Raw genomic sequence first — 19589 nt, forward strand, 5'->3', positions numbered from 1 at the left:
ATCCTGGCCATGTCTCCAGAAAGAACCTATTCCCAGCATAAAGTGAGTAACACTTTGCTGATCCAGACCAAATGGGAAACAAATAATCTCTTCCTCAGCATCTTTCTCTGGACTTAATCAATAACCTTTTTCCTCCTTCCTACATTTACTATAAATGACAAAGAGTTGGGTTTGAAGAAATGTTCAGACCATCCACACACAGCAAGGTCCTGCACATAAGCCTGTCACTCAGATCAATCCTGGAGCAGTGGGTGACCCAAGGGTAGATTCTTCACCTCCCCGGCAGGGAGCGCTGTGGGGTGGCCGTGACGTCATCAGCGCGCGCCGGTTGACCCCGGTGAGCGGTCGGGGCCGCGCGATGCGCGCTCTGTTGTTGGGACTTGGCCGTTGGGCCGGGTCGGTGCGGCGATGGGTCCCAGCCCTGCCTGTGGCTTACAGCCGGCTCGCACAGGACACCGCGCTGAAGTGAGTGTGAGCCCGCGGACTCAGATACCTTCTTACCCAGTGTCCTCCCCCCTCCCCGGGTTGTCCGGCCGCTCTCCTGGTCCCTTTACCCGGGCAGGTCCAAGCACAGTATCGCCGGTGGAGTGGCTCCTCACAGGCAGGGTCTGGGAGTTGGTCACTGACATGGTCAGTGGGATGGAGTTTGGAGGGTCAGGTGTTTAGCTGAAAATATATTGCTGGAAAAGCGCAGCAGGTCAGGCAGCATCCAAGGAGCAGGAGAATCGACGTTTCCGGCAGGAGCCCTTCTTCAGGAATGAGGAGAGTGTGTCCAGCAGGCTAAGATAAAAGGTAGGGAGGAGGGACTTGGGGGAGGGGCATTGGAAGTGCGATAGGTGGAAGGAGGTCAAGGTGAGGGTGATAGGCCGGAGTGGGGGCGGGGGCAGAGAGGTCAGGAAGAAGATTGCAGGTTAGGAAGGTGGTGCTGAGTTCAAGGGTTGGGACTGAGACAAGGTGGGAGGAGGGGAAATGAGGAAACTGGAGAAATCTGAGTTCATCCCTTGTGGTTGGAGGGTGAGGAAGATGAGGCGCTCTTCCTCCAACCGTCATGTTGCTATGGTCTGGTGACGGAGGAGTCCAAGGACCTGCATGTCCTTGGTGGAGTGGGAGGAGGAGTTGAAGTGTTGAGCCACGGGGTGGTCGGGTTGGTTGGTCCGGGTGTCCCAGAGGTGTTCTCTGAAACGTTCCACAAGTAGGCAGCCTGTCTCCCCAAGATAGAGGAGGCCACGTCGGGTGCAGTAAATGATGTGTGCGCGCAGGTGAATTTGTGGCAGATATGGAAGGATCCCTTGGGGGCCTTGGAGGGAAGTAAGGGGGGAGGTGTGGGTGCAAGTTTTGCATTTCTTGCGGTTGCAGGGGAAGGTGCCGGGAGCAGAGGTTGGGTTGGTGGGGGGTGTGGACCTGATGAGGGAGTCACGGAGGGAGTGGTCTTTTCGGAACGCTGATAGGGGAGGGGAGGGAAATATATACCTGGTGGTGGGGTCCGTTTGGAGGTGGCGGAAATGACGTTGGATGATACGATGTATATGGAGGTTGGTGGGGTGGTAGGTGAGGACCAGTGGGGTTCTGTCCTGGTGGTGATTGGAGAGGCGGGGCTCAAGGGCGGAGGAGCGGGAAGTGGAGGAGATGCGGTGGAGAGCATCGTCGATCACGTCAGGGGGGAATTTGCAGTCTTTGAAGAAGGACGCCATCTGGGTTGTACGGTATTGGAACTGGTCCTCCTGGGAGCAGATGCGGCAGAGACGAAGGAATTGGGAATATGGGATTGCGTTTTTACAGGGGGCAGGGCGGGAGGAGGTGTAGTCTAGGTAACTGTGGGAGTCGGTTGGTTTATAGTAAATGTCCATGTTGATTCGGTCACCCGAGATAGAAATGGAGAGGTCTAGGAAGGGGAGGGAGGAGTCTGAGACGGTCCGGGTAAATTTGAAGTCTGGGTGGAAGGTGTTGGGAAAGTGTATGAACTGTTCAACCTCCTCGTGGGAGCACGAGGCAGCACCGATACAGTCATCGATGTAGCGGAGGAAAAGGTGAGGGGTGGTGCCAGTGTAGCTGCGGAAGATGGACTGTTCCACATATCCTACGAAGAGGCAGGCATAGCTGGGGCCCATGCGGGTGCCCATGGCTACTCCTTTGGTTTGGAGGAAGTGGAGGATTGGAAAGAGAAGTTGTTCAGAGTGAGGACCAGTTCAGTCAGTCGAAGGAGGGTGTCAGTGGAAGGGTACTGGTTGGTACGGCAGGAAAGGAAGAAGCGGAGGGCTTTGCGGCCTTTGTGATGGGGGATGGAGGTGTACAGGGACTGGATGTCCATGGTGAAGATAAGGCGTTGGGGACCAGGGAAGCGAAAATCATGGAGGAGGTGGAGGGCGTGGGTGGTGTCCTGAACATAGGTGGGGAGTTCTTGGACTAAGGGGGACAGGACAGTGTCGAGGTATGTAGAGATGAGTTCGGTGGGGCAGGAGCAGGCTGAGAAAATGGGTCGGCCGAGGCAGTCAGGTTTGTGGATTTTGGGCAGGAGGTAGAAACGGGCGGTGCGGGGTTGTGGGACTATAAGGTTGGAGGCGGTGGATGGGAGATCCCCTGGGGTGATGAGGTTATGGATGGTCTGGGAGATGATGGTTTGGTGGGGGGAGGTGGGGTCATGGTCAAGGGGGCAGTTGGAGGAGGTGTCCGCGAGCTGGCGTTTAGCCTCAGCAATATAGAGATCTGTGCGCCAAACTACCACCGCGCCTCCCTTGTCTGCCGGTTTGATGGTGAGGTTGGGGTTGGAATGGAGAGAATGCACGTACCGAGGGTGAGAGGTTGGAGTGGGTGAGAAGGGTGGACAGATTGAGGCGGTTAATGTCGCAGCGGCAGTTGGCTATGAAGAGATTGAGGGCAGGTAAGAGGCCAGCACAGGGTGTCCAGATTGATGGGGTGTGTTGGAGGCGGGAGAAGGGGTCGTCAGAGGGTGGGCGAGAATCTTGGTTGAAGAAGTAGGCGCGGAGGCGAAGGCAGCGGAAGAATTATTCGATGTCTCGCTGCGTGTTGAATTCGTTAATCCGAGAGTGTAGGGGGATGCTGGTGAGGCCTCTGTTGAGGACTGATCTTTCACCCTCAGAGAGGGGTAGTTCTGGAGGATGGGGAAAACACGGCAGGGCTGGGAGCTAGGACCTGGTGTGGGGCTGGAGCTAGGAATGGGGGCGGGGCAGAGATCGGCGTGCGGGCACAGACCGGTGTGGGGCGGAGTTTGGCATGGTGATGGAGATCAGCATGGGGGCGGAGACGCATGCGGCGTGGTGGTTTTGCAGGTTAGTGATGTCACTGGGAGCGGAAGTGGCTGCGGTGGCGGCAATCCAGGGGCAGAAGTGGCTGTGGCAACGACAGAAATGGTGTTATTCCCGATAGCCGCGGAGGCCGCAAATCTGTCGGCGATGGCCTTCCTGGCGATCGTGGAGGCGGTTGTCTGGGCGGCGATCGCGGAGGCTGCGAGGTTGGTGGGGTCAGGGTTTTAGGCAATTGGTCAGTGGGATGGAGTTGGAGGGTCAGGTTTTTAGGGAATTGGTCTGTGGGATGGAGTTGGGTCAGGATGTAGGGAATTGGTCGGTGGGATGGAGTTGGAGGATGGGTTTTGGGGAATTGTCAGTGGGATGGAGTTGGAGGGTGAGATTTTGGGAGTTGGTCAGTGGAATGTGTTTCTAAGTTTGTAATGGCTAGTTTGTATGTATAGAGTGCACAATATGTGGACGATCTGAGATCTCGTGGTCATTTGTCCAGTTTCTAGTGGTTGACTTGTTACCTTAGTCTCGTACCTGACTGCTTTATGCTTCATTATGTTATTTTGGTGGTGCTGGCAATTCTGGGGGAACAACAAGATTATTCTTGAGCTGGCCACTCTACTGCAACATTGAACTGCCCACAGAGTGTATTTCTGTTTCTTTTGTGTGCACTGTACCTTTTTCATTTTGGTCTCCTTGCAGGCTTATAATGGGAGGCTAGTGATTGCATTACCTCTGTGCAGTGTGATATTGAGAGTAGATTTTTCCCCACATGGTAGCAGTGTTGGCCAGTGATGACTGCATTGAGAGTTGGTGTATTTTCCTTAACCTTTTATCATTAGCCTTTTGAAGTTCCCATCATTATGGTTTAATTCTGTAGTCTTTATTCATGAGCTGAAGTTTGTTACAGATTTTGAGTTAATTGGTTGGTTATTGACTTGCTTTCTTTAGACCAATAGACCTTGCCTATGATGTATTGGATGGCAGAAATACAGAAACTCCGTTGGTCTTCCTCCATGGACTCTTTGGCAATAAATCAAACTTTAATTCAATAGCCAAGGCATTGTCTCAGCGGACAGGCAGAATGGTGAGTTAATGGAGAATGTGCGCAGATTCAACGCTATATTTGAATGTGATGCAAACTTCCCACTGCTTTTACAATCTGTTATGTAGTGACAGTCTGAATAATGCAGAGAATGTGATTGTCTGACCATATCTCTGTTCAGCCATTCAGTGTGCTTTATGACAGGCGTAAAGCCAGATTTTCAATGTATTTATGATCATTCTATTTCTCTTCTCTAATGAGGTGGTGACAGTGGATAACCGTAACCATGGTGATAGTGGACACAATCCAGTGATGACGTATGAGGCAATGAGCATTGATTGTCAGAATTTGCTCAACAGTTTACAGCTTCCAAAGTGTATTATGATTGGCCACAGCATGGGTGGCAAAATTGCAATGACAATAGCACTGCAAAAGGTATGTTTGAATGACGGCAATGAATATATCAATTGAAGTGGTTATTATTTGCTTTGGTAAATTGCACCTCGTGTAACACTAAACCATACAAAAGTTCCCAGATTGTGCTCTCTGTGTGCAGAGTTCGTTCAGCTGAGCTGGTTCAGCATTTGAGTGGCCAATTGGGAGTGTAGCTTCTTGGGAGGATCAGCTAAGGTTTCTAATAAGCAAAAGTGTGGATGTCAGGTGAAGATAGGCAGTGTAGCAGGTTGTTTGTCTTTGGGACATTCTTGCGAAGCCTGTTCTTAACTAACAAAGAGAAATTGCTGGAGAAATGCAACAGGTCTGGCAACATCTGGGGCGGTATGGTGGCTCAGTGGTTAGCACTGCTGCCTCTCAGCCAGGAACCCAGGTTCAATTCCAGCCTTGGGTGACTGTGTGGAGTTTGCACATTCTCCCAGTATCTGTTTGGGTTCCCTCTGGATGCTCTGGTTTCCTCCTGTAGTCCAAAAATGTGCAAGTTATCTGATTGGCCGTGCTAAGTTGCCCTTAGTGTTCAGGAATGTGTTAGCCATGGAAAATGCAGAGAATGTGGGTGGGTCTGTTTGGGATGGTGTTTGGAGCATCGGTGCATACTTATTGAGCCGAATGTCCTGGTTCTGCACTGTAAGGATTCTATTCTATGATCTGTGGAGAGGAAATAGAGTTAGCATTGCAACTCCAGTGACCTGAAAAGAAATGGGCAGGCAGACAATCAATTGTTGACCATAAGCCCGGGAATGAGAGAAGCTGGAGAGTAGTTGAAAATGGGTTACCTCTATTGGATGCCTGTACTGATTTCAATACAAGACCCAGGGTTGTGGGGATAGGCAATGGACATGGAAGAAGGTGTTTACATTCTGAAATTGTTAAACTCGATGTTCAGTATTGAAGGCTGTAAAGTACCTAGGTGGAAGGTGACATATTCGTCCATCTTATCTGCATCTGATATTCAGACATGCACATTTATTGCAGAGATTACTGATGAACATTCAACAAGCAAACTGTTTTTTTTATTCCTAACCCATGTACATTGATGCCAGTTTCATCAGCTCTTTTGTTGCTCTGACTGGCATCAGTGAACTCAGCACAAAGTAAACATTCTACCCAGAACCATTTGGTCTATTCAGCTCAGTACCATATTAGGCAGTACATTTAACTCACTGAAACATTAAAGTTGAGCATTTTAAACTTGCCTTATGACATTGAGTGGTGATAATGTTCTGTTGTCTCTGCTCAGCCAGAACTGATCGAAAAGCTTGTCGTAGTGGATGTCACTCCCAGTCAGACCATCTCGCATACACCTTTCCCAAAATACATTGCTGGCATGAGGAAAATAACTGTGGATGGTGACTTGCCAAGGTCTACTGCACGAAAACAAGCTGAGCAACAGCTCCAACCATACATCAAGGTAAAGCTCACAGTCACTTTTGTGGTAGTTTATACAAGTAATATTTGAATGTGCAGAGCAGCACTAGCTGAAAACTTTTAAATGGGCCACTTGCAGAACAAGGCAGCCATCTGAAGGATTCAGGTTTTGTTTAACCTCTTCAACATAGACACTAACTTTAAGTTACTCCATTTCATGTGTAGGGGCGGCACGGTGGCTCAGTGGTTAGCACTGCCGCCTCATTGTGCCAACAACCTAGGTTCGATTCCAGCTTCGGGCAACTGCGAGTGGAGGTTGCACATTCTCCCCAGCAATTTCTGGCTGGGTTTCCTCCGGGTTCTCCAGTTTCCTCCTACAATCCAAAGATGTGCATGTCTGCTGAATTGGCTGTGCTAAATTGCCCATAGTGTTAGTTAGGGGTGCATTAGTTAGGGGTAAAGATAGGGTAGGGGAATGAGTCTGGGTGGCTTACTCTTCGGAGGGTCAGTGTGGACTTGTTGGGTCGAAGGGTTAATTACACATAATAGCCCTTTCTGGGCCTAGATGAAGTATTCTTTAATTTCTTCGTCTGAGTTATTCTCTTTCCCTGTTGTACCCCTCCTCTTTGGAGTACTTGGTGAATCTGTTCCCCCTTTCCTCAAAAATAAGTTCTGTGCTACATTATTCTTCCACTTTTATTTTCATTGCTGGAATATTACTGCTCTTTTCTTCAATTGTCTCTTTCTTGCTGTTCAATGAATGCAAGACTAACATTTTCAGAGTTTAGTAATTTGAGGGCCTGAACACCACTCTCCAAGCAAACTTAGATCCAGACCACACTCCATGTTCTTAGTGAACAGACTCTATCCCCACTCCCAGTCCTACCTCTTCTACATTGTAGATTTTGTCATCACATGGGCTGCTTTCAGCACAGCCAAACTATCTTCATCTACGTATACATATCTTTCTCTCCTTTTGGGCATCATCTCCAATTATTCCCTTGTTCCTTTACTCCCTCAGCTCCTGTCCCCAAGAGTTTGTACCACCTTTTCCTAGCTCCTACTAGTTTTGATGAAGGGTCACTGGCCCTGAAACGTTGATTCTGCTTTCCCTCTACAGATGCTGCTGAGTTTCTCCAGCAGTTTCTGTTTTTAAGATTTCACAGCAATTATTGGGAACTACCATGAATGACTGTGTTAGCCCAGGGCTGCTAAAAGGTTATTCAATCAGTTTTGGATTTTGGATGAGATCTTGCTGTGAATGTCTTAAATAGATGGATGAATAACAGCGAGTAAGGTATGCAGCGTACACAATTCCACCTAATGAATCATTCCTCAATGAAAGTCTGGCTTTTGGGAGAGCAGACAAGAAAGGAAATCCTCTGCATATGTGACTGATGTTCAATGGCTTAAACCAGGGTGACTCTGAGCTCTGCTGAGATGGAGTTTTTGGTGGTGGTTATTCTGTCTTGCTTTATAAAAGAACTTAAAGGTGGTGGTTTGAGTCTTTGATTATTTTTATGGTAAAAGTGATAGATTCTTGAAAAGCAACTTTATGAAAGGTACGAGGATAAGGAGGAAGTGATGTTAAAATGAACTAAACCGTGTCCTTAATCAGTAGCAGGCTTAAAGGGTCGAGGGGTCCAATCCTGTTCTGAATTTATATGTTCATATCTGTGGTGTGGTATGTTATGAGTATGATGCTCTCTGTTAACACCATTCCTCTTGTTTCTAGGAGGACAACATCAGACAGTTTCTCTTGACTAATCTGGTGAAACGTGATGGTCTGTATATTTGGAGGGTTAATCTGGAGGCTGTTGCAAACCAAATGGATTGTCTTCTGAACTTCCCCAAGTTCAATAGTCCTTACACTGCCCCGACACTCTTTCTGGGTGGGGGCAATTCTCCTTATATCAGGTAAAAATTTTCATAACCTCATTTGCTCATGACTCCGCTGTTTAGAAATTTCAATCTCATTTTGAATGTACTCAGCACATTACACACACTGTATACTCACTGATGCTAACTTCGATGTATTGGAAAGTCATGCTTGAATTCAGGATTATTAGTCCAAATGAAACAATTTGTTCCATTGACACAGAACAGCACTTAATAGGCTTCGCAACTGGGAAATGAAGCATAAAATATTTCATGTTTTGTGTTTCTTTAAATTCACCAGTTGGATATTCGAGGAATATGCACTGGTGCCCTCTTTTGTTTAGCTGTGTTTGCCAGTGCAACTTCTGAGGGCTCACTTACCACAGTTTTCATTTCTCATGTGTCACCTTGGACAATGCCACACATTTTTGGTTTGAATCACAGGTATTCATGAGCTCAACACCAGCAACAATTGTAAGTGGACCCAAATCCCTTGCAGTCAATACTCTGTTTCATGCTTAATATTGTGAGAATAAGATTCAATTGTGTACTAAAATTGTTGTCTTAAATGTATAATTCTACTGGCTCTTTGGAAGCTAAGACTTGGGAGGTGCCAAGGACTGGAATGGCCAAAGTTAAAAATCTCTCAATACCAGGTTATAGTCCACCAGGTTTGTTTGGGAGCACTAACTTTCGGAGTGCTGCTTCTTCCTCAGGTGGTTATCCACAGCTTCCAAATAAACCTGTTGGACTATAACCTGGTGTTGTGAGTTTTAGCTTTTTGGAAGCTCGACTATAAAGCAATTGTAAACCAACAGACACATTCTTATAAGAGAATAGTGAGCTCAATTATTTCCTGTATTTCATAATATTAAAAATAACGACTGATGCAAAGTTTTTCCTTAACGTTGGCTTGTGTTTCAAGTCAAAATCATACACTGCAACAATTCTGGGAAGCTTAATTTACCCTCCCTAGGTCACAGGATCTGAATCAAGTCTTAGTTGATTTCATGTAGGCTAACAGATGGGGTGCTAAGTCATCATAAAGCAGGAATTGAACCAATTACGTTCTAACCTTTATTTTTTCTGTGTTAGGCAATCAAAATTGTGGTGTACTTAAGCATACATGAGTGCATATGTTGTCACTGTTAACATTTGCTGCTGTGTTAATTAATTTTTTTGTTCTTTTTAAAGTGACAAGGACTATCCCGAGATTAAGCGGTTATTTCCCAATTCTGTCATTGAACATGTTCCTGGAGCTGGCCATTGGATCCATGCTGAGAAACCACATGACTTTATAAATGCCATCTGTGCATTCCTGGGAACCAGTTAGCAATGGATGATGGACTAAATAGGAGCACCCTGCAGAGAGGTTCACTACTCAGACTCTGCTAATTGCTTCTGTGGTGTTCATTAAGTTCTGCAGTTCATTTCGTGAGATGTACATTTGAGGTCAATCAACTGAGCACAAATTGATGATTCAATGCCACACTATATTTTAAATATACAATAATAAAAACATATTGGAACTTAGTGAGTATGTTTTAGCAAGTTTCTGAAAGCTAGAAGCAGGTAAGTGCTGAGATTTGGCGTATAAAAACTTTTATGTTAATATAATAAACAAACTGGGCTAGAATTGGAGAAATTCATTCATTCTAATCAAATACTGAAGAGTGCTGAGAGATGCAAGCCATTGTCCTGATGCCAGAGAATTGGAGTAAGTGTGTAGCATATTTGTTCCCCATTCAGTTTGAATCTGGAATGTACTGGACAAGTATTGTGAGGACAGAGTTGAGCCTTGCCTGTTGCAGTTTGTCTGTCATCTGATGTTTCCATTATCCTGCTTCTAAATGAAATTGGAAAATCCAATCATAGATTGTATTAAAGACCATGGACCTGAATTTGTATAAGCTCTGCAACTAATGTACTAACTATAAAATTCCCTAGAACTTTAATTTCAGGGATAGGTTTGAAGAACTGATAGGCTATGTCCCAACCTGGACAATGTATGCCATGAGTATCAGCTTTGTTTTAGCGTTCAGTAATAAACATGTTCCTTTCCAGTCAGGATTCCTGAGTTATTGCATTAATGCAATTAGTAACACTTGTACATTTAAGTATATAGCTTAGTGTATGTAATGTACACCTAAACCCCCTCAACCTATTAATCAAATTCCTGAACCTTAAAACATGCACTAAGATAAGTACATCTTTCCTTCATCAGGTAAAAAGTCAGAAGTCACATGACACCAAATTACAGTCCAACAGGTATATTTAAAATCACAAGCTTTCAGAGCACTGCTCCTTTGTCAGGTGAAGTCACCAGGTAAGAGAGACAAGCTGGATGCATTGACTGGGTGTCTGTTGCACTTCTTTCAGTAGCTACTGATATAAATCAAACTCTTAGAGACCTAACATTTATAAAATCAATAAGCTTCACAGTTAGAATAATCACATTCCAGAAATACCTCCATCCAGAACTGACACATTAAAAAGATCACTTGCAACTTAGGAGGAAAGAAAATTACTTTACTGTTAGAATAAAAAGACTAGGTTTAAAAAGGTTGAAAGGGAGAGGTGCATCTGCATGTAGAATGGAAATAAGTTAGCTTATTGGATTGCAAGCTTTATTTTCATTGATCTGACTTCATTCATTCATATGTTGCTTATTCCAAGCTCTTAGTACAATCATGACTGTGAGTACAAGTATTGGGAGTAATATCTGAGAAGTCAGCTCTTTGAGCCAAGGCTGAGGATCTTATACTGAAATGTGTGTGCGCAGAACAGATGGTCTTAACAGAACAGTCCCATAAGGAAACCAAGATCGCAATGACTACGTGAGGCAACCTGAGTAATAACAACAGAGCATCTGTCCTTTTGATCCCTGATGCAAAAAGAAATGTAACATTAGCACTCCCCTTCCCCCACATTGAGTGCTGACTGCTGCTGTAAGCAGGCTATTCATTCAGAAGCTTCAGATGTTTAATTGTCCTTGTCTATCAGAATGAAGCAGACTGTAAATCAGCGCTCATGGAACTGAAATAAATATTTGGATTTAGAAAAGTCAACCAGTGCACAGAACTCTAATGATGGAGCAAAGAAATACCAGCTTAACCAGTGCATGTACTCTGATACTTTTAATGGGAAGTTTATATCCACCAGAGTCATATAAGGACATTACTGCACTTTCTGAATTCAAATCCAATCTATTCCTCCCAATTTTCTCTGCTCTTCTGAAGGAACTGGTTCCTCTTGAAGTAGAAGACAACTTCTTGATACTAAACCTAAAGACAACAATCATCTTATGTGTGGACAGATTTAACAGGTAATTTTGCTATTAGACCTCACAGCAAAACCTGAAGCTGTCAACCATAGAGTTATAGAGACGTACAGCACAGAAACAACTTATCCATGCCAATCAGATATCCCAAATTAATCTGTTCCCATTTGCCAGCAATTGGCCCATATCCTTCTAAACCCTTCTTATTTATATACTCATCCAGATGCCTTTTAAATGTTGTAATCGTACAAACTTCCACCACGTCTTCTTGCAGCTCATTCCAAACATGCACCAGTCTTTGTGTGAAAAGGTTACCCTTTAGGTCCCTTTTAAATCTTTCCCCTCTCACCATAAACCTATGTCCTCCATCCCTGGGAAAAGACCTTGTCTATTTACTCTATCCATGCCCGTTATGATTTTAAAAATCTATAAGGTCGCCTCTCCCTGTGTTTCAAACCCTCCAATATCCTTGTAAATCTTTTCTGAACCCTTTCAAGTTTCACGACATCCTTCCGATAGGAGGGAGACCAGAATTGCACACAATATTCCAAAAGTGGCCTAACCAACGTCCTGTACAGCCGCAACATGATCTTCTAACTCCTATACTCAGTGCTCTGACTAATAAAGGAAAGCATACCAAACACCTTCACTATTCTATCTACCTTCAACTCCACTTTCATGGAGCTATGAACCTGCACTCCCAAGATCTCTTTGGTCAGCAACACTCCCCAGGACATTGCCATTAGGTATACAAATCCTGCCCTGATTTGCCTTTCCAAAACGCAGCACCTCACATTTATCTAAACTGAACTCCATCTGCCACTCCTCAGCCCATCGGCCCATCTGATCACGATCCCGTTGTACTCTGAGGTAACCACCTTTGCTTTCCATGACACCTCCAATTTTGGTGTTATCTACAAACTTACTAACTATACCTCCTATGTTTAAAATCCAAATCATTTATATAAATGACAAAAAGCAGCACTGATCCTAGTGGCACTCCACTGGGCACAGGTCTCCAGTCTAAAAGGTAACCCCCACCTTCCCCAACATCACTCTCCATCTTCAAGCCAATTCTGTATCCAAATGGCTGGTTCTCCCTGTATTCCATGTGACCCAACCTTGCTTAACCAGTCTATCATGAGGAACCTTATCAAACACCATATAGACGTTTATATAGATTATGTCCACCACTCTACCCTCATCAATCCTCTTGTTGCTTCTTCAAAAAGCACAGTCAAGTTAGTGAGATGTGATTTCCCGTGCACAAAACCATGTTGACTATCCTTAATCAGTCCTTACCTTTCCAAATACATGTAAATCCTGTCCCTCAACTTGTCTAACAACTTGCCCAGTACTGATGTTAGGCTCACCAGTCTATAGTTCCCTGGCTTTTCCTTACTACCTTTTTAAAATAGTGGCACCGTGTTTGCCAATCTCCAGTTTTCTGGCACCTCACCTGTGATTATCGATGATCCTTGATGATAAGTATAGTTTTCTATCTGAAATTACTGGTTCAAAAGCAGGATACTGGGTAATTTATTTCCTAATTAAGTCATTGGACAGCTGACCTGACTGTGAAGCTAACATAAATCAATTCTGTAACAACTTTGTGGCCAAGTGGGGCATGGAGAAGCTGTCTATGAAATATAAAAATAGGTTTTCTCCCACCTCTCCTCTTGTGATTGTACTTTCTTTGCTGAGATTTAACCCACGATTATCATAAAATCTTCCCCAATCTTTGCCTGTTGTTTACACAAATGTACACAAATATATGCAAAAAAGGTAAGCCCTTCCAACAAGAATTATTCTCCACATATAGGCTCCCTGTGCTTATGGCTGTTTTCTTGCCACTCAAGCAGTCGTCTTGTTGGGTGTACTAACTTAAAATAGGGTGTCAAAATGATAACATTTGTGTGAAAATGATGGTGGAATGGTAATGTCACTGGATTTTAAATCCAGAGACTCTAAGGGATGTGTGCTCACAGCAGCTGATTGAATTTAAATTGTGAATTTTAATTGTGAAAACCAATCTGACTCACTAATGTCCTTTCGGCAGGGAAATCTGTCACTTTACATGGAATGGCCTATTTGTGACTAACTCTATAGAAAAATGTTTGATTCTTAACTGCCTTTTGAACTGGCACTGCAAACTGGTCAGATAAAAGGTGGTTACGGATGGGCAATAGGTATTGTTCTTGCTGGTAACCTTTACAACCCCTGCAAGAATAGATTTGAAAAATACTCCTTGGATCTGAGTAATTATTTGGCAAGGGAATCAAAGGTTATTGTGATGGATGGGAAAGTGGAATTCAAAACTTCAACATGGTCTTATTGAATGATGGAGTAGGCTCAAGGATCAACTGGCTATTTTTGCTTCTAATTTATGTGTTAGTATTGTGTCAGAGACACATTTTCATTTCAAACCACAGGGGAGCAACCTTGACATCAGCACATTGTTGGAGTAAGTTTGTTTTGACTTGTGTACCAACTTGAATTCATGGCCAGTGAATGGCAGATTTGGTCCAATTCTCTACACAGATTGAAATCGGAGGGGGTTTAAATATCTCCAGCTCTGAAGACCTCACCTGTGCCTAATGATTATGTCAAAGTATCAGCCATGGTTCCCACAATTTCTTGTCTGGCCTCTTGCGGTGTTCTTGGATTTATCTGGTCAGGATCAGGAGATTTATCCACCTTCATACATTCTAATACATCTAACATCTCCTCTACTGTAATATGGACTGTCCTCAAGATATGACCACCAACTTCCACAAGTTTTCAAGTCTTTATGTCTTACTCCACAGTAAACATTTCTCTTCTGGAGAACTGTGTCCAGTTCTGGTCTTCCTTTTTTCAGAAGGATATTATTAAGCTGGAGGGGATTCAGAAGAGATTTACCAGGATGTTGCCAGAAATGGAGGGTTTGAGTTATAAAATGGGATTAATTTATTTTGGGACTATGGTTGGTATGGACTGGTTAGACCGAAGGGTCTGTTTCCATGCTGTATGACTCTAGATCCAGAGGACTTATTGTTCCCTTGGCCTTTAACGCCATTAGTTTCCCTAGTATTTTTCTCTAGTGGTAATTATATTTATTTCTTCTCTCTCTTTTGGCCCTTATTATATATTGTTGGTATCTTATTAGTGATTTTACTGTGAAAACTGAGGCAAAGTATCTATTCAATTTCTCTGCCATTACCAGTTTCCCATTATTTTTTTCCCAAGCCTTATTTTCTAAGGGGCTAATGTACACGTTGTCCTCTTTCCTTGTATATATACAAACTGTAAATGGCAGAGGAGTTGAACATATATACTTTACTGTCTATTTTACTTGCCAGTTTACCCTCAAAAATTATTTTCTCCTTCTTTGGTTATCTCTTGTTGGTTTTTTGAAACTCTCCTAATCCTCTAGCTTTTCTTTCAATTCCATTCCATCCTTCATGTCCTGTGTTAATTCTTTTTCTTCCTCACCTCTTATAGTGAAGGAGTGATCTTTCTTGTGAGCCATTAATTATTTTCTGAAGTGGCTGCCATTGTTTCTCAATAATCTTTTTAGCTAAACTCTGCCCAGTATTCTGATTTTTTTCCTTAGTAATTTCTTTTATTTACATTTAGCAGAGTTGTTTCTGACCCATGTTCCTCACTCTTCAATGGAATACTAAATTCTGACATGTTACAGTCACTATTTCCTAGGGGAATTTCTACTCAAAGATCACTTAGTAAATCTGCCACATTGCATGTAACCAGATACAAAATACCCTGGTCCCTGGTTGAATCCACAACATATTGTTCTAGGAAAATGTTTTGTCTTTTGCTCGCAGTATCCTCTGCTGATTTGATTTTCCTGATCTACCAGGATATTTAAGTCACCCATGATTAACGTACGTACTTTTCACGTCATTGTTTCCTGATTTGTTCTCTATCTTATAGTATAGCTGGTGCTAGTAAGCACGTGAACCACTCCTCCCAATGTCGTCTTCCTTTGTTTTTTTTCCCCTGTATGGATTCAGCATTTTCCAAGTAAAGATGATTTCTTGTTGTCGTACTTATTCCATCTCTTACTAATAAAGCTACCCCATCACCTTTTGCTTTCTGTCTGTGCTTTTGAGTACTTAGTGCCCAGATTTGATTTTCTTGTATCTCTGTGACTTCAATTTGTGTCATTAATTAATTTATTTTCTCCTGAATACTATGTGCATTTCAGTAAAGATCTTATTTATTGTCCTAAATTCTACTGTTGTACATTCTGCTTCCTGATCGACTCTGGGTATTGTTGTCAAAGTTGCTGCCCTGTCATTTTTCTTTATAAAGCTATGTTTCCCCGATTCAAAACTACCTCCGCATCAAATTAGTTTAAATCATTCTATATAGCCCTAGTTGTTTGATTCACTAAGATACTGACCCTTGCACAGTTTAAGTGAAGCCTGATCCACTAGAGCAGCTCCTTTTTGCCCTAGTATTGGTACCAGTGCCACATGAACTGAAACTCATTTCACCACACCAATGTTTGAACCACACAGTTAACTCTTTCACTTTGTTTACCCGATACCTATTTGCCCTTCGCTCAAGTGGCAATCCCAAAATTATTGCCTTGGAGTTTGATTTTGAGATGATTCCCTAATAATTCAGATTCTTTCAGCACTACCTCTTTCCTAGTGCTACCAATGTTGGAGCAAATATGAATGGCAACTGAGATACTGCCTTCCCCCTCCAAGTTGCTCTCCAGGCCTGAGGAGATATCCTTAACTCTGATACCAGGCAGTCAACACAGCCTTGCGAACTCATGCTCACAGCTGCAGAGAACAATATCAATCCCCCCTAATTATATTGGCCTTTCCCACCACCACAGTCTTAATTCCTCATCCCCATCTGAGTGGCTCCCTGTATTGCAGTGCCATGGTCAGTTTGCTCATCCTACCTGAAGTCACCACTCATCCTTACATCTTGCTAAAATCTTGTAATTGCTGCATTATAACGGCTGATGCTTAGAGTCATAGAGATGTACAGCATGGAAACAGACCCTTTGGTCCAGCCTGTCCATGCCGACCAGATATCCCAACCCAATCTAGTCCCACCTGCCAGCACCTTGCCTCAAATCCCTCCAAACCCTTCCTATTCATATACCCATCCAAATGCCTCTTAAATGTTGCAATTGTATCAGCCTCCACCAGATCCTCTTGCAGCTCATTCCATACACGTACCACCCTCTGTGTGAAAAAGTTGCCCCTTTGGTCTCTTTTATATCTTGCCCCTCACCCTAAACCTATGCCCTCTAGGTCTGGACTCCCCGACCCCAGGGAAAAGACTTTGTCTATTTATCCTTTCCATGCCCCTCATAATTTTGTAAACCTCTATAAGGTCACCCCTCAGCCTCCGTCGCTCCAGGGAAAACAGCCCCAGTCTGTTTAGCCTCTCCCTATAGCTCCGATCCTCCAACCCTGGCAACATCCTTGTAAATCTTTTGTGAACCCTTTCAAGTTTCACAACATCTTTCCGATAGGAAGGAGACCAGAATTGCACGCAATACTCCAACAGTGGCCTAACCAATGTCCTGTACAGCCGCAACATGACCACCCAACTCCTGTACTCAATACTCTGACCAATAAAGGAAAGCATACCATACACCTTCTGCACTATCCTATCTACTTGTGACTCCACTTACAAGGAGCTATGAACCTGCACTCCAAGGTCTCTTTGTTCAGCAACACTCCCTAGGACTTTACCATTAAGTGTATAAGTCCTGCTAAGATTTGCTTTCCCAAAATGCAGCACTTTGCCTTTACCTGAATTAAACTCCATCTGCCACTTCTCAGCCCATTGGCCCATCTGGTCCAGATCCTGTTGTAATCTGAGGTAACCCTCTTTGCTGTCCACTACACCTTCAACTTTGGTGTCATCTGCAAACTTACTAACTGTACCTCTTATACTTGCATCCAAATCATTTATATAAATGACAAAAAAGTAGAGGGCCCAGCACCGATCCTTGTGGCACTCCACTGGTCACAGGCCTCTAGTCTGAAAAACAACCCTCCACCACCAACCTCAGTCTTCTACCTTTGAGCCAGTTCTGTATCCAAATGGCTAGTTCTTCCTGTATTCCATGAGATCTAACCTTGCTAATCAGTCTCCCATGGGGAACCTTGTCGAACACCTTACTGAAGTCCATATAGATCACATCTACTGCTCTGCCCTCATCAATCTTCTATGTTACTTCTTCAAAAAACTCAATCAAGTTTGTGAGACATGATTTCCCACACACAAAGCCATGTTGACTATCCTGAATCAGTCCTTGCCTTTCCAAATATGTGTACATCCTGTCCCTCAGGATTCCCTCCAACAACTGCCCACCACCGAGGTCAGGCTCACCGGTCTATAGTTCCCTGCAATGTCTTTACTGCCCTTCTTAAACAGTGGCACCACATTTGCCAACCTCCAGTCTTCCGGCACCTCACCTGTGACTATCGATGATACAAATATCTCAGCAAGAGGCCCAGCAATCACTTCTCTAGCTTCCCACAGAGTTCTCGGGTACACCTGATCAGGTCCTGGGGATTTATCCATCCTTAACCATTTCAAAACATCCAGCACTTCCTCCTCTGTAATCTGGACATTTTGCAAGATGTCACCATCTATTTCCCTACATTCTATATCTTCCATATCCTTTTCCACAGTAAATACTGATGCAAAATATTCATTTAGTATCTCCCCCATTTTCTGTGGCTTCACGCAAAGGCTGCCTTGTTGATCTTTGAGGGGCCCTATTCTCTACCCAGTTACCTTTTTGTCCTTATTATATTCGTAAAAACCCTTTGGATTCTCCTTAATTCTATTTGCCAAAGCTATCTCATGTCCCCTTTTTGCCCTCCTGATTTCCCTCTTAAGTTTACTCCTACTTTCTTTATACTCTTCTAAGGATTCACTCGATCTATCCTGTCTATACCTGACATATGCTTCCTTCTTTTTCTTAACCAAACTCTCAATTTCTTTAGTCGTCCAGCATTCCCTATACCTACCAGCCTTCCCTTTTACCCTGACAGGAATATACTTTCTCTGGATTCTTGTTATCTCATTTCTGAAGGCTTCCCATTTTCCGGCCATCCCTTTACCTGCGAACATCTGCCTCCAATCAGCTTTCGAAAATTCTTGCCTAATACTGTCAAAATTGGCCTTTCTCCAATTTAGAACTTCAACTTTTAGATCTGGTCTATCCTTTTCCATCACAATTTTAAAATGAATAGAATTATGGTCGCTGGCCCCAAAGTGCTCCCCCACTGACATCTCAGTCACTTGCCCTACCTGATTTCCCAAGAGTAGGTAAAGTTTTGCACTTTCTCTAGTAGGTATATCCACATGCTGAATCAGAAAATTTGTCTTGTACACACTTAAGAAATTCCTCTCCATCTAAACCTTTAACACTATGGCAGTCCCAGTTGATGTTTGGAAAGTTAAAATCCCATACCATAACTACCCTATTATTCTTACAGATAGCTGAGATCTCCTTACAAGTTTGTTTCCCAATTTCCCTCTGACTATTGGGGGGTCTATAATACAATTCCAATAAGGTGATCATCCCTTTCTTATTTCTCAGTTCCACCCAAATAACTTTCCTGGATGTATTTCCGGGAAGATCCTCCCTCAGCACAGCTGCAATGCTATCCCTTATCAAAAATGCCACTCCCCCTCCTCTCTTGCCTCCCTTTCTATCCTTCCTGTAGCATTTGTATCCTGGAACATTAAGCTGCCAGTCCTGCCCATCCCTGAGCCATGTTTCCGTAATTGCTATGATATCCCAGTCCCATGTTCATAACCATGCCCTGAGTACATCTGCCTTCCCTGTTAGGTCCCTTGCATTTAAATAAATGCAGTTTAATTTATTAGTCCTACCTTGTCCATGCCTGCCCTGACTGTTTGACTCGCTTCTGTTCTCAGCTGTACCCGTCTCAGATCGATCTCTTTCCTCATCTCCCTGGGTCTCACCACCCCACCTTACTAGTTTAAATCCTCCCAAGCAGATCTAGCAAATTTCCCTGCAAGTGTATTAGTCCCCTTCCAACTTAGGTGCAATCTGTCCTTTTTGTATAGGTCACTTCTACCCCAAAAGAGATTCCAATGATCCAAAAATGTGAATCCTTCTCCCATACACCAGCTCCTCAGCCATGCATTCATCTGCTCTATCTTCCGATTCCTGCCCTCACTAGCTCGTAGCACTGGGAGTAATCCAGATATTACTACACTTGAGGACCTCCTTTTCAAATTTCTACCTAACTCTCTCTAATCTCCCTTCAGAATCTCAACCTTTTCCCTTCCA

General features: G+C 43.8%; 1 protein-coding gene across 1 annotated transcript; it reads left to right on the top strand.

The window, feature by feature from the left end:
* The first annotated feature begins 315 nt into the window (after positions 1-315).
* On the top strand, positions 316-9531 carry abhd11 (abhydrolase domain containing 11). The gene is made up of 6 exons (XM_072589497.1): positions 316-465; positions 4206-4341; positions 4561-4734; positions 5993-6163; positions 7856-8037; positions 9193-9531. The coding sequence occupies exons 1-6, from the start codon at positions 359-361 to the stop codon at positions 9329-9331; spliced, it is 909 nt and encodes a 302-aa protein (XP_072445598.1). The 5' UTR covers positions 316-358; the 3' UTR covers positions 9332-9531.
* Positions 9532-19589: the final 10058 nt, after the last annotated feature.

The sequence above is a fragment of the Chiloscyllium punctatum genome, chromosome 19 (genome assembly GCF_047496795.1).
Source record: "Chiloscyllium punctatum isolate Juve2018m chromosome 19, sChiPun1.3, whole genome shotgun sequence".
Taxonomy (NCBI): Eukaryota; Metazoa; Chordata; class Chondrichthyes; order Orectolobiformes; family Hemiscylliidae; genus Chiloscyllium; species Chiloscyllium punctatum.

Bases quoted from the DNA above. Each gene is read 5' to 3' on its own strand.
- abhd11 (XM_072589497.1), top strand. From the start codon at position 359: ATGCGCGCTCTGTTGTTGGGACTTGGCCGTTGGGCCGGGTCGGTGCGG. The intron at 4,342-4,560 runs GTGAGTTAATGG...TTCTCTAATGAG, and splicing joins CTCAGCGGACAGGCAGAATG to GTGGTGACAGTGGATAACCG. The intron at 6,164-7,855 runs GTAAAGCTCACA...TCTTGTTTCTAG, and splicing joins AGCTCCAACCATACATCAAG to GAGGACAACATCAGACAGTT.